At 46.4% G+C, this 12,628-nt stretch overlaps 1 protein-coding gene across 1 annotated transcript in view; it reads left to right on the forward strand.

Annotated features, from left to right (window-relative positions):
- ATP9A (ATPase, class II, type 9A) overlaps positions 1-12,628 on the forward strand; it is a 175,200-nt gene that overhangs the window by 91,463 nt on the left and 71,109 nt on the right. Inside the window, exons 10-11 of the mRNA XM_006839177.1 lie at positions 9,488-9,564; positions 11,939-12,099. Coding sequence (XP_006839240.1) covers positions 9,488-9,564; positions 11,939-12,099 — 238 coding nt within the window. The remainder of the gene's footprint in view (positions 1-9,487; positions 9,565-11,938; positions 12,100-12,628) is intronic.

Genomic DNA, 12,628 nt, shown 5'->3' on the forward strand with positions numbered 1-12,628 from the left:
GAACCCATCCCCAAGAGAGGTGACCCAGTGGAATGCGGAAATCATCGGACAATATCTTTGATATCCCATGCAAGTAATACAGAAATGGCTGCAACCATACAATGACAGAGAACTTCCAGAGGTTCAAGCTGGATTCAGAAGAGGACGTGGAATGAGGGATAATCATTGCTGATGTCCGATAGATCTTGGCTAAAAGCAGAGAATATCAGAAAGATGTTTACCTGTGTTTTATTGACTACGCGAAGGCTTTCGATTGTGTGGATCATGACAAGCTATGGATAACATTGTGAAGTATGAGTATTCTAGAACACTTAATTGTGCTCATGAGGAATCTGTACATGGACCAGCAGTTGTTCGAACAGAACATGGGAACACTGAATGGTTTAAAGTTAAGAGAGATGTGTGACAGGGTTGTATTCTTTCACCATACTTATTCAGTCTGTATGCTGAGCAAATAATCCAATAAGCTGGGTTCTATGAAGAAAAACGTGGCATCAGGATTGGAGGAAGACTCATTAACAACCTGCGATATGCAGATGATACAAACTTGCTTACTGAAAATGAAGAGGACTTAAAATATTTACTGATAAAGATCAAAGACCACAGCCTTTGGTGTGGATTGCATCTCAATGTAAAGAAAATAAAAATCCTCACTACTGGACCAATAAACAACATTCTTATCAATGGAGAAAAGATTGAAATTGTCAAGGACTTCATTCTTCTTGGATTGACTTATCAACACTCATGGAAGCAGCACTCAAGAGATCAGACGACGTATTGCATTAGGCAAATCTGCACAAGACCTTTTTAAAGTGTTAAAGAGCAAAGATGTCAGCTTGAGGACTAAGGTACGCCTGACCCAAGCCATGGTATTTTCAATAACCTCATATGCATGCGAAAGCTGGACAGTGAATAAGGAAGACCATAGAAGAATTGATGCATTTGAGTTATGGTGTTGGAGGAGAATACTGAAAGTGCCATGGGCTGCCAAAAGAACCAACAGATGTTTATTAGAAGAAGTGCAGTCAGAGTGCTCCCTGAAGGCCAGGATAGGCAAACTTTGTCTCTCATACTTTGGACATACTGTCAGGAGGGACAAGTCGCTGGAGAAGGATATCATGTTTGGTAAGGTGGAGGGTCAGAGAAAAAGAGGAAGACCCCCAATAAGATGGATTGGCCAAATGGCAGCATCAGTGGGCTCAAGTGTGGCAACAATTGTGAGGTTGGCCCAGGACTGGGCAGTGTTTCCTTCTGTTGTGCATAGGGTTGCTAGGACTCTGTACTGACTCGATGGCCCCTAACAACAACAACAGTAACAACTAGTGTATTATATAGTACTGTTGTTTGTTGTTGTTAAGTGCTGTCAAGTCAGTTCTGACCTATAGCGACCCTGTATAGGGTTTCTAAGGAGCGGCTGGTGAGCTTGAACCACCGACCTTGTGGTTCAAACGACTTTGCAGTCTAGCGCATTAACCCACACCGCCACCCCAGGATTCCAGTGTATCATATAATATTGTTATTATAAATCTACCATGTCTGCCTTTCTTCTTGGAACAGTCAGTTTTTGCTTGTTTGTCATCAAACATGGTATCTTCTTCTCCTCTCTCTTTCCTTTGCTCAAAGCTTCTTTATGACTCTTTAGTGCACCAGGATTCAGAAGAGGGAGGGAACGAACCAGAACATTGGACCTCTGTTCATCACATCTCATGCTTCATAGACCATGCAGTTAGCAGTCCAGTGCCTATCCTATACCAGGATGCCAATTGTTCTTTTGAGCATTTTATTGTGATTTGGACAAAGGTTTATGGAGCAAATCCGTTTCCTACTCTACAGTTTATACACGTTTTGTTTTGTGATATTGATTGCACTTTTCTTGTTTCCTTCCTGGGTTCTTCATTTTCCATCGTCCATCTGTGTTGCCCCTTCCTGCCCTTCTGAACTTTGCTTTTGGGTAAATGCTGCCTTTTGGTCTTGTTCTTCAGAGAACAGGCCTCATGGGTGTTACTGGTCACTTCATTGAACTGCCCGTTGTTTGGCCAGAGGGTGATCGTAGGCATGAGTTCCGTTTCTGGCTTGAAGCGTTTCTAAAATCTGTAGTTTGGGGAGTTCCACCGGGCTCTAACAGACTAGTTAATATGGTGGGGTTTTTTGGTTGTTGTTTTTTTTTAAAAATGTACAGGGTTTTCTTCCTTACGGGAGTAGAAAGCCTCATCTTTCTCCCGCGGAGCGGCTGGTAGTTTCGAACCGCTGACCTTTAGGTTCGCAGCCCGATTCGTAACCACTACGCTACCAGAGCTCCTTTTGGTAGTGGTAACCAGGCAGTATCTAGTTCCTCTGGCACACTCACCTCTTGGTTCACATAGACAGGGATTGGGTTTGTGCCACATTTCTTGCCCACTGCTGTCCTGTCTCTGCGCCCCGTCTGGGATGTTTTCTCACTGCTCTCTATGGCTAAGCAGGTGAGACACGGGTCCCCTGATAGCCTTCCGCAGCTCCAGCCATGCTCAGCCCATAGCAGCCCCTTCCCTCCTTTGTCTCCTGCTCTTGTCACCCATGTCTCTGAGCCAGTCACTTCCTCAGCAGCTGTTCCACTTGTGACTATTCTGTTAACAAATACTGAATTCAAAAAACAGTTTTTTTTAATAAACCAGTTGCCCTCAAGTCAGTTCTTACAGAGGTTCCTTGTGTTATCAGAGTGGAACAGTGGTCCACAGGTCTTCTTTGAACATTTTAACTTATTTTTATGTTGTTGTTGAGAGTAAACACATGAGATTCATCTCTTTGCTGTGCTTGGTGACATGGGAGGGGAGAGAACAGTGATTCCAGGATCCAAAGACACTGCTGGTCTCGCCCTCCAGCTGGTTTATGTTTCGGAATGAGGATGAGGGAGTGTATTAACCACGTCTTTGTTGTGGTTGTTGAGTGCCGTTCAGTCGATTCTGACCCATAGCGACCCTGTACAGGGTTTCTGAGGAACAGCTGGTGTGTTTGGACCAGCTGTTCAAACCTTGTGGTTCGCAGTCCAGTGCTGATCCGACAGCACCATACCAGAAGTCACATCCTTAGTTGATCTCAACTCCCCCTGCTGCTTACTGAGTGGATCTTTCAACATAGAATGCTGAAATGTCAGCCACTGTCTTCTGACACCCACTGGAAGAGACATCCATCACGAGTTATCTTCATTACAAGAAGTTTCTCGTCTGTGTTTCCTTCAGTGTCTCACTTCTGCCACATGGTCGCTCCATTGTTCTAAGAACTCAGTTGGAAGTCCAGAAAATAACAAAAAAGCTTTCCAAGCAGCACTCAGGGGCCAGCTGAGTTCGCTGCCATCAATTTGTCGAGGATGCAGTTGCCATGGTAACACATGCTCTGCAAGGCGGAGGAATCGCTGGAGTGATAAATGGACTATGGGAAGGGATGAGGGAGGGCCCTGAGGCTTTGGCATAGCTGGTGGCTTGGATGCTACAGAGCTCAGGTGTTCTAACCCCCAGCTCTCAGGGGTACAGGCTCCATTGTTAACCCCCCCAGTCTGTAGCAGATTGCTGTATGCTCCGACACAGGCTGCCACACGACGTGTAGCTTTCCACACGACGATGCCCAACTTGTTCAGTGAGACAAGCCTGCTGATCACACACTCGAATGTCACAGCCCTGTCTCATTGCTATAGATGTTCCCAAGTGCCCACTCTCAGGGGAGCAGGAACAAAGGGGTTGCAGAGTGTCAGTGACCTCAGGAGCAGAGGTGCTCCAGAGACTTAGTTAGGGCATCATAAAGGGCTTGGATGAAGCAGTTTCACTCACCGTGGCAGCAGCAGAACCAGCTGGTTGGTGGTTTTTAACCCCCTTGAGTTCTTAGCTCACAACTTCCCGCCTCGTCTCCACCGAGGAAAACGTGAGAGTGATACCTGCTCCTACCATACAACACTTAGCAGGTTTGTTCCTGCCACTTTCTTCACATGGCTTATGGTATCCAGCTCTCTTCTTCTCCGTTTTGCAGACCTGCTAGCACCTATTCTCCTGAACCATGGGGTGGACACAGAACTCCACTGAGCTTGGAACCTTCACTATGTGGGTTGCAAAGCTACCAGAGTTCCTGCAGATCATGCCTCTCCTTCAGCCGCTCTCCCTCTAGTGTCGGTCCCTATACCAGCAGCAGGCAGAAAGCCGGTATTGGGGAGAGAGCTGCTCTTGGAGTTTGGATGCAGAGTGATTCCCCACTACTGATGGCTATAGAATGGACAAGAGAGGAAACTCTCTCTAGTGCTTCAGTTCCTTTCTTCTCCAAAGAGGCCCCAGTCTAGGAAATCTGCTGGGTGGAGCCCTAGGATGGGTGTGTGTATGGGAGTATCTTAGGCCCAGGGTGTTAGGGTTTATGTGGATAAAGCATCTAGTACAGGACTCCTGGTGTAGCGCTGTGGGCTAATGTGTCAGATTGCAAACTGCAAGGTCGGTGGTTCAAGCTCACCAGCAGCTCCTTGGAAACCCTATACAGGGTCGCTATGGGTTGGAATCGACTTGAAGGCACTTAACAACGACAACGACAGTACCTAAGGCCATCGTTGAGATGGATTGGCATAGTGGCTACAACAGTGGGCCCAGACTTAACAACAATGGTGAGACTGGTGCCGGACCTGCCAGTGTTTCGTTCTGTTATACAGAAGGTTGCTGGGAGTTGGAACTGACTCAACGTCACCTAGCAACAACTACAGTGCCTGACGTCAGCCCCTGCTAAGGGTGCCATATTCAGGACAGGGACTGTGAGACTTGGACAATCTTAACTGTCTTGGGATGTATTAGTTCGAGACTGTTCCCTTGCAGGCTTATGGCTTTCTCTGCCATAGTTCCTTTACAACTAATCAGATAGATGTGTGAATGAATGAGCAACCAAAAAAAAAAAAAAGAGAGAGAGAGAGAAACCAGCGGAGCACCGACTGGGAGAACGGATCTGCAGGCTGTAGAGAGGAGGAATGGAGAGGGGGATGAGATCAAGAAGGGATGGAGAAGATGGCAGATAGGAAGCAGGGGTCAGGAGGCTGGAGTTACAGATGGGGCTGGGGCTGGGTGGAAGCTGAGCTCCAGCTCACATGACTGAATGCAGAGTGTGGCTGTTATTCCACTCCAGCTGATTATACCTGGGTTACTTCATCTACCAGTTTTCCAGGAGAAGCTGGAAATCTCCATGTTTTCCATGAAATTCCTAATTCTAAAGGTTGACAAGTAAGTCGACGCCTTTAAAACACTGGGCCCACGCAACAGTGCACATCTGTGGACTGTCAGGCGGTGTTTCCTCTCTGGGTGGTCGTGACATTTAGGGCAAGTGTGTGGTGAAGATACTCGGCATCTTGCTTTTGTCTTGAGGACGGGGAAGTGTTGGCTGCAAGAGGCCATTTTGAACAGTGTTTTCAAGCATCAAGGTTTGCTGGGACTGTGGGGGAACACTCCACTTTGAGGCACCCTGTTATTAGGAATCTTCTCTAGCTCTGGACCTTGGGTCTGAGACTGAGAGAGCTGTATTGGGGGCAGTGTGAGCGGTGCTGACTCCTCTGTCCCTCCATCGGCTGGGACAATGGGGCCCGAGGGACCTGCTGCCTGTATCCACGGCAGCCTGCCATCTGCTGAAACGCAGGCCAGCCTCCGGGCCTGCCATCTGCTGAGAGCCTCCTGGCAGGAACCGTATCCTGCAGGGATTGGTGTCATTCACCTGGCTGGGCCTTCAGACCTGAGGGACTTTGGCGCCTTCTCCGAGGCTCTCTGCTCAGAGACAGTCACGGCGTTCGATGGGGGCTTGGGCACTTTTGCTGTACATGGGTCTCCACCTCTGGATTCTTAGTCGTGTGATTCCTTTACTGCTCTTTGCAGGTCCTTCGGTTTGTACAAATTGAAGGTTTCTGGCAACACTGTCTCTTCGACATCGTTTTCCTGACAGCGTGTGTGCACTTGGTGTCTCAGTATCATGTTTTGTTCATTCTCACAATATTCCAAAGTCTTTCATAATGCAATTGAAGAAATTATGGAACAATGCCAACTTCGCTTTTGTAAGCACTGGGAAACCAAAACATCTGTGTGGCTCACTTTCTGGCGACCTTTGCTGTATGGTGGTGGTCTGGAAGGGCACCTGCAATACCCCCACACAGTCACTTCTGAGACCCCGGGGAGAGAAGAGTCCGTATTGCTGTTTCCAGCAGAGGTGAAATTGTACGCCGGATCTTCCCGGAGAGCTTGGCAGGGCTGACTTCTTCTCGGGTTCCAAGCTCTAGCCCACAGGTCATCATCTCTGATTACCCAGAGCAAACTAGTCTCCTCCCTCTGGCCTCTCTTCCTCCCAGCTGTCATTTTTCTTGATGACCGCGTCACTTGGTTTCCCTCTTCAGCTGTTTTCCCCATGGCAAAACGAACATCATCTGGGCATACCTTGGTAAGGGTACATGTAGACAGACTTTGGACAGATATTGCCAGTTTCCCTAAACAAAAACGAGTGGGTCAGTGCGCACTTGGGCCAACAGTGTTTAGGAAAAGGTCCGTCTCCTCTAGTCTTAACCAACATTGGGTCTCATCAGTCTTTTGAATGTCCGTCAGTCTGTTGTTTGTAGGTGCCGTTGCGTTGAAATGAGACACTGCCCGGTCCTGCCCCCATCCTCACATCATGACTGTGTTTGAGCGCATTGTTGTGTCCAGTGTGTCTGTCCATTCCCCTCTTTTATCCTGAGGATAAAAATGGCTTAGTTAACTGTCCTGTGATTATTTACTAAGTTGGACATCTTTTGCACTATTAATTGGCCATTTGTGTTCCCTTTTTTTTTTACTTTTTAAAATGTAGTTTTGGTGAAAATAGCCACAGCAAAGCCTGTTCCCATTCCCCAGCTTCTAGACATAGTGGCCAGTGGCTGCCCCCTACACATTGTGTTGACATTCTCCTCATTTCTCGTCTGTTGTTTCATAGCTATTAACGTCACCTCCCTGCTTCCCCATTCCCTCAGCTCTGCTTTATAACTGCTGATCCTTTGGTCTTAACACAGATTTGTTGTTTTTTTAAAGAAATGTAATATTCAAGGGTGACAATTTTGCTCTTTGGGCTAATGCTTAGTTTAAAGGTGACTTCAGAGAATAGTTTCAATTCAGGGTTTGAGGAGCAATTCAACTGTAGTCTTGGAGACTCTGCCAGCCTCACTGGGATCCAGTAAGTTTGAATTGTTTCAGACCTTGAAGTTCTGTTTCACATTTCTCTCTCTTATTGTCAGGATTCTTCTGTTGTGCTCCTGACCAGCGCATTCCATTGGGGGTAGCTGGGTGGGTACCATACAAGTTCTTTGGGTCTCAGAGTAGAAGAGACAGTAATCATATAATTATTTCTCTCACTTTTAGATTTCCTTCTTTATCTTTTGCTCCTGACATATAAAGAACTATAGTTGTATCTTCTCACTTTTCTTCTTTAAATTTCGAAGAGATCTGTGCGCATGCGTAGTAGAACCCTCTGAGGGTGGGGCTGGGGTGCCCACTAGCTCAGGCACCCCTATAGTCACCAGAATGGAGGTGCGCAGACAGCAAGGGACCAATGAACAGCTACCAAAAGAGAAGAATTTGTCCACACCTTTATCTCAGCGGTTCTGCCAGGCGTCTGTGGCTGCTCCGATCTTTCCCTCACGTGGTCTCACCCAAGATGGCGGCTCCTGGAGCAGCCGAGCATCCCGGACTAGAAAGCAATAGATTTCTTGCTTCTGCCACAAATTCCCCCAGCTGTGAGCCTTCCAACCTTCTGAGTATTCCTTTATATGTGGTTCAGAGTTCTGGGACCATCCCCTAAGCCTGCTTGTTCGGGTATTCTGTGTTGTTGGTGGAGCTCTCTGCTATACGTCCACCCGATCCGCCATCTTGTTTGTTCTCTCCCTTTTCTTCTTACAAGTTGTTTATTTTTAGAGGAGTCCATATCTTTCAATATCGTGCCCTGGGTGGGCAGAGAGAAGTTCGTAGGAAAGGAGAATTGTTATCTGGCTAGAAGTCCCCTGAATGGGTAGACACAGAGTCTAGGAAGACTTGGATTGGATGGAAAGACTATACTCTAAAAAGAAAAGTGTTTTCATGAACTGCTGTAATGATTTATGAATAAAGGAATGTTTGGTTCACCTCTGGAACTCTCTAAGGTCAATGTCATGGTGCAGTAAAGACCCCTGCTCCAGGTTTCCTGCTTTCAGAGGCTGCTGGACCCCATTGAGGAGTACGTAGGTGGTGCCAAATTAAGTGCTTGGTTATTAATTGAAAGGTTAGCCGTTTGAATCTACCCAGAGGTACCTCAAAAGGCCGAGTGATCGACCTGAAAGATCACAGATATTAAAGAACCCATCATGGAGTGTAATTCTCCTCAGAAACCCTCGAGGTTGCCACAAATTGGAATTGGCCCGAGGCAGCTGTTTTGGGACTCCATAGATAGGTGCTGTCCTAAGGAGCTCTAGTAGCGTAGTGGTTACGAATCGGGCTGTTAACCTCAAGGTCAGCAGTTTGAAACTAGCAGCTGCTCCACAGGAGAAAGATGAGGTTTTCTGCTCCTGTAAAGATGTACAGCCTCAGAAACCCTGTACAGAGTCACTATGGGTTGGAACTGACTCCATGGCACTTAATAACAACAATAGAACTTTCTAGGAGTCCTGGTGGGCTAATGCGTCAGACTGCAAAGTCATTTGAACTGCAAGGTCCATGGTTCAAGCTCACCAGCTGTTCCTTGGAAACCCTATACAGGGTCACTATGGGTAGGAATCAACTCGAGGGCACTTAACAACAACATAGAACTTTCATATGGTAACAGAAACGCTCTGAGCTTTGCTCTCCCATCTTAGAGCTAATGAGCTCATGAAATGTGGCTAATGAGGAGGTTGTTTTTGTTATGCGTCGTGGAGTCAGTTGCGATTCATAGTGACCCTGTACAGGGTTTCCGAGGCTGTGAATCTTTATGGGAGCAGAAAGCCTCATCTTTCTCCCGCGGAGCAGCTGGTAGTTTCGAACTGCTGACCTTGCGGTTCGCAGCCCAATTCGTAACCACTATGCTACCAGAGCTCCTTGGCTGATGAGGATGTTGTTGTTTGTTGTTACGTGCCGTGTAGTCGGTTCTGACTGATAGTGACCCTGTACAGGGTTTCCGAGGCTGTAAATCTTTACGGGAACAGAAAGCTTCATTTTTCTCCCACGGAACAGCTGGTAGTTTCGAACTGCTGACCTTAAGGTTCGCAGTCTGATTCTTAACCACTATGCTTAGGCAGCTAGATTTTATTTTATGCTAATTGAGCTTTAATTTAAATAGCCACATGTGGCTAGCAGCTACCACACTGCTCAGCATATCCATAGATGACTGACTGGCTGGCCCCAGCAGACAATTTTTGGCATCCTCATGGTATAGTTGTTGGTTTCGGAAAACATGGGTTTAAGCAGGCCCAAGTGGGTCATTTGTAGGACCACTCCTGTGTCTTCATTTTTCTGCGGGTTTGTTTCTCTCATTTTAGGCACAGTCGTGGGTGTCGTTCTTTATACGGGCAGAGAACTCCGAAGTGTCATGAATACCTCAAATCCCCGAAGTAAGGTATGTCAGAGTCTAACAGACTGCATTTCCTTGTCAGAATGGCATCAGCAGGTGGACTCTGATGACCGCTATTGATGAAGAGAGAAACTGGACTTAAAACGAGCAACACCTTAGCAGCGTTATTTTATGTATACGGTTGCCTCCCCATCTGTTGTCTGTAAATACATACAGTGCATAGACTAGGGGGCTTCTAACAAGTTTGGGGGAAAATAGAATGAAAAGATAATGGGCTTTTTAAGAAAGTGCTATTCATCCAGTAAACCCCACACAAAAGGATAATGCTGGCTTATTTTGCCTTTCTGGTATTTCCTTGTAAATCATCAAGAGCCTCCCTTTCCTCCCTCCCACCCATTGAGACCACTTATGTGTGTACCAGACAACTACAGAATATTAAGTAAAAAGTTTGGCCAAAACCAAAAAGAATGGAATTTTCCCATGAACTTTTTAAACCCCCTGATTATGTGGGTTGCTGTGGCTCTGTAGGATAAGCACAAGACTGCTGCTAACCATCCCATCGGCAGTTCAAACCCACCAGCAGGAGAAAGATGAGGCTTTCTGCTCCTGTAAAGATTTGCAACCTCAGAAACTCTATCCAAAGTCACTATGAGTTAGAATCGACTTGATAACAGGGATCAGTTTGGGTCTGAGTTTGTAAATATTGTAAAGCTTTTAAGTTCAAACCACTCCTGAGTGCTCCCTATGGGCCAGGGGTTACTGCCCTTGGACCTGACTCTTGTTTCATACTCTCAACAGCCTGTGAACAAAGATGCTTCCTTTGTTGTTGTTGTTAAGTGTCGTCAAGTTGCTGCCGACTCATAGCAACCCTGTATAGGGTTTCCGAGGAGTGGCTGGTGAGTTTGAACCACTGACCTTGCATTTCAAACGAACCTGGTAGTCCAGTGTATTACCCTCACTTTATACACAAGAAAGTGGCTCGAGAGCCTGATACTCCACCCAGTCTATACAGTTCCCAGGGCTGGTGTGAGGAGGCTAGGTGGGCAGCCAAGCTGAACCACAGGCCTTCACACATCCTAAGGTGTCATACCTGTGGTCTGTTCAAGACCCTGTCATTGCTTTGTTCACACCATGTGTGTTACCCACCCATCCCGCTTCTAGCGTGTAAGGATCAGAACATTACCAACTGTCTCCCTTGTCAGAGCATGAACTGGTGCCATGTTCCCTCAGATGCAGTCATTTCCAGGCCTCCATTACAACCATCATTGCAACTACAGCATCACGTATTCAACGTTGAAGCCTCGTCCTGGGCCATGAGCCTCTGAAGTTATGACTGGGATGTGCTAGTTACTGTTGCTTTTCTTGACTCTACATGAGAGTAAACATCTGATTATTAACTTCATACTGTCCACTCAGGTTGCACCTAAAAATCTGGTTTCACCAGGGGTGTGTGCTCCAAACTTTGAATCAGTACTAAATCCGTGTGTTGGATTGTACTACAAAGGGAGTTAAAAAGAAAGGGAAGGAAATTGCTTCCTTATTATTTATTTATTTTTTAATGTACTTGAAGGAAAACAATGCATATTTATTTTATTAGATAAATAAACTGAAAAGGAGCATCTTACAAGCATTTTGATCGTTGTAATAACCTTACATGGTAAATGCACTTATCATTAAAAAAAAGGAGAGAGAGAAAAATACCAGTCTAGATAGAGGATATGTCAAGAAACAAGAGCTTCAGATTTTGATACTTTTGTTTAGTAAAGGTTTCTAAGATTTTGTAAAAGTAAAAAACAACAAAAAGACCTGTGTTGGTGCAGTGGTTCAGTGTTCTGATGCTAAGCAAAAGCTTGGCAATTTGCATCCACCTAGTGGCTCCGCTGTGAGACAAAGCGCTAGACCACAAGGTCGGTTTGAACCACAAGGTCGATGGTTCAAACTCAGCAGCCACTCTTCAGAAACCCTATACAGGGTCACTGTGAGTTGGAACTGACTCGATGGCACTTAACAACAAGTAACTCCCCTGGAGAAAGGTGTGGCAGTCCGCTTCCACAAAGACTGCACCCTAGGGACCCCATGGGATGGTTGTACTCTGCTATGTGGGGTGGCTGTGAGTACAAAACAACACTGGTGCAAGTCCTGAGTCATTTCACAGGGCCATGGAAACGGCTTGTAGGGGGTATGGAATACACTGCACCACTGAATGTGGCAGAAGTCTGCTTGTTTCCCAGGCTAAATCTTCTTACATCATAAAATGAATTCCAAATCCAAGTTCTCCGGGGTCCCTTGGGTGTCTGTTACAAGTTGTGGGCCACAGAGCCCAGTATTCCCAGGGGTTGATGGTAAAGGTTTAGTTCTCCAGGTGGACTGTGGATCGCACCTAGTAACCCGACTTTGTCTCTGTGCCTGGCCCCAACAGATTGGCCTGTTTGACCTGGAAGTGAACTGCCTCACAAAGATCCTCTTTGGCGCTTTGGTCGTGGTGTCCCTGGTCATGGTTGCCCTGCAACATTTTGCTGGCCGCTGGTACCTACAGATCATCCGGTTCCTTCTGCTGTTTTCCAACATCATTCCCATCAGGTAAGTAAGGGACGTGCTTGTGTCTGGTCCTGTGACTTCACAGACTTATTGGGTCTCTTGAACATTCTCTCTTCTTCACTCATTCAATGATGGTGGTTTTCTGGCTGTTAGAAGGAGCTGGTCTCTTTGATGGTAGAGTGACCACCATGGAAGGTCAGGGTGAAGAGTGTATACCACCCTGTGACAGGATTGGAAGGGCACATTCTGTCACTTAGCCTTCCTTTGTGGTCATTTCCTTCCCATACTCAGCTCATGCCAACAATGCCCAATAGAGTTCATCTCAGATGTCGGCTCTGAAAGGTTGGTAGCAGTTATTTGGGGGCTGGGGGAAGTGTTGTGTTGAGATGGATTCTGAGCCTGCCTCTGGGTTCAGTGGGAAACAATCCCATGATTGATTAGTAATGTCTGCAGCACATGTCAGTGATCTGCCTATGTGATTGGGAAGCTGAATAAGTCCTTTAAAAATTACAAAAGAATAGATAGACGTAGTAGAAAAAAGTCAAAGACCTATATTAGCAAAAGATGAAGC

Source organism: Chrysochloris asiatica, unplaced genomic scaffold (assembly GCF_000296735.1).
Source record: "Chrysochloris asiatica unplaced genomic scaffold, ChrAsi1.0 scaffold00023, whole genome shotgun sequence".
Classification (NCBI taxonomy): Eukaryota; Metazoa; Chordata; class Mammalia; order Afrosoricida; family Chrysochloridae; genus Chrysochloris; species Chrysochloris asiatica.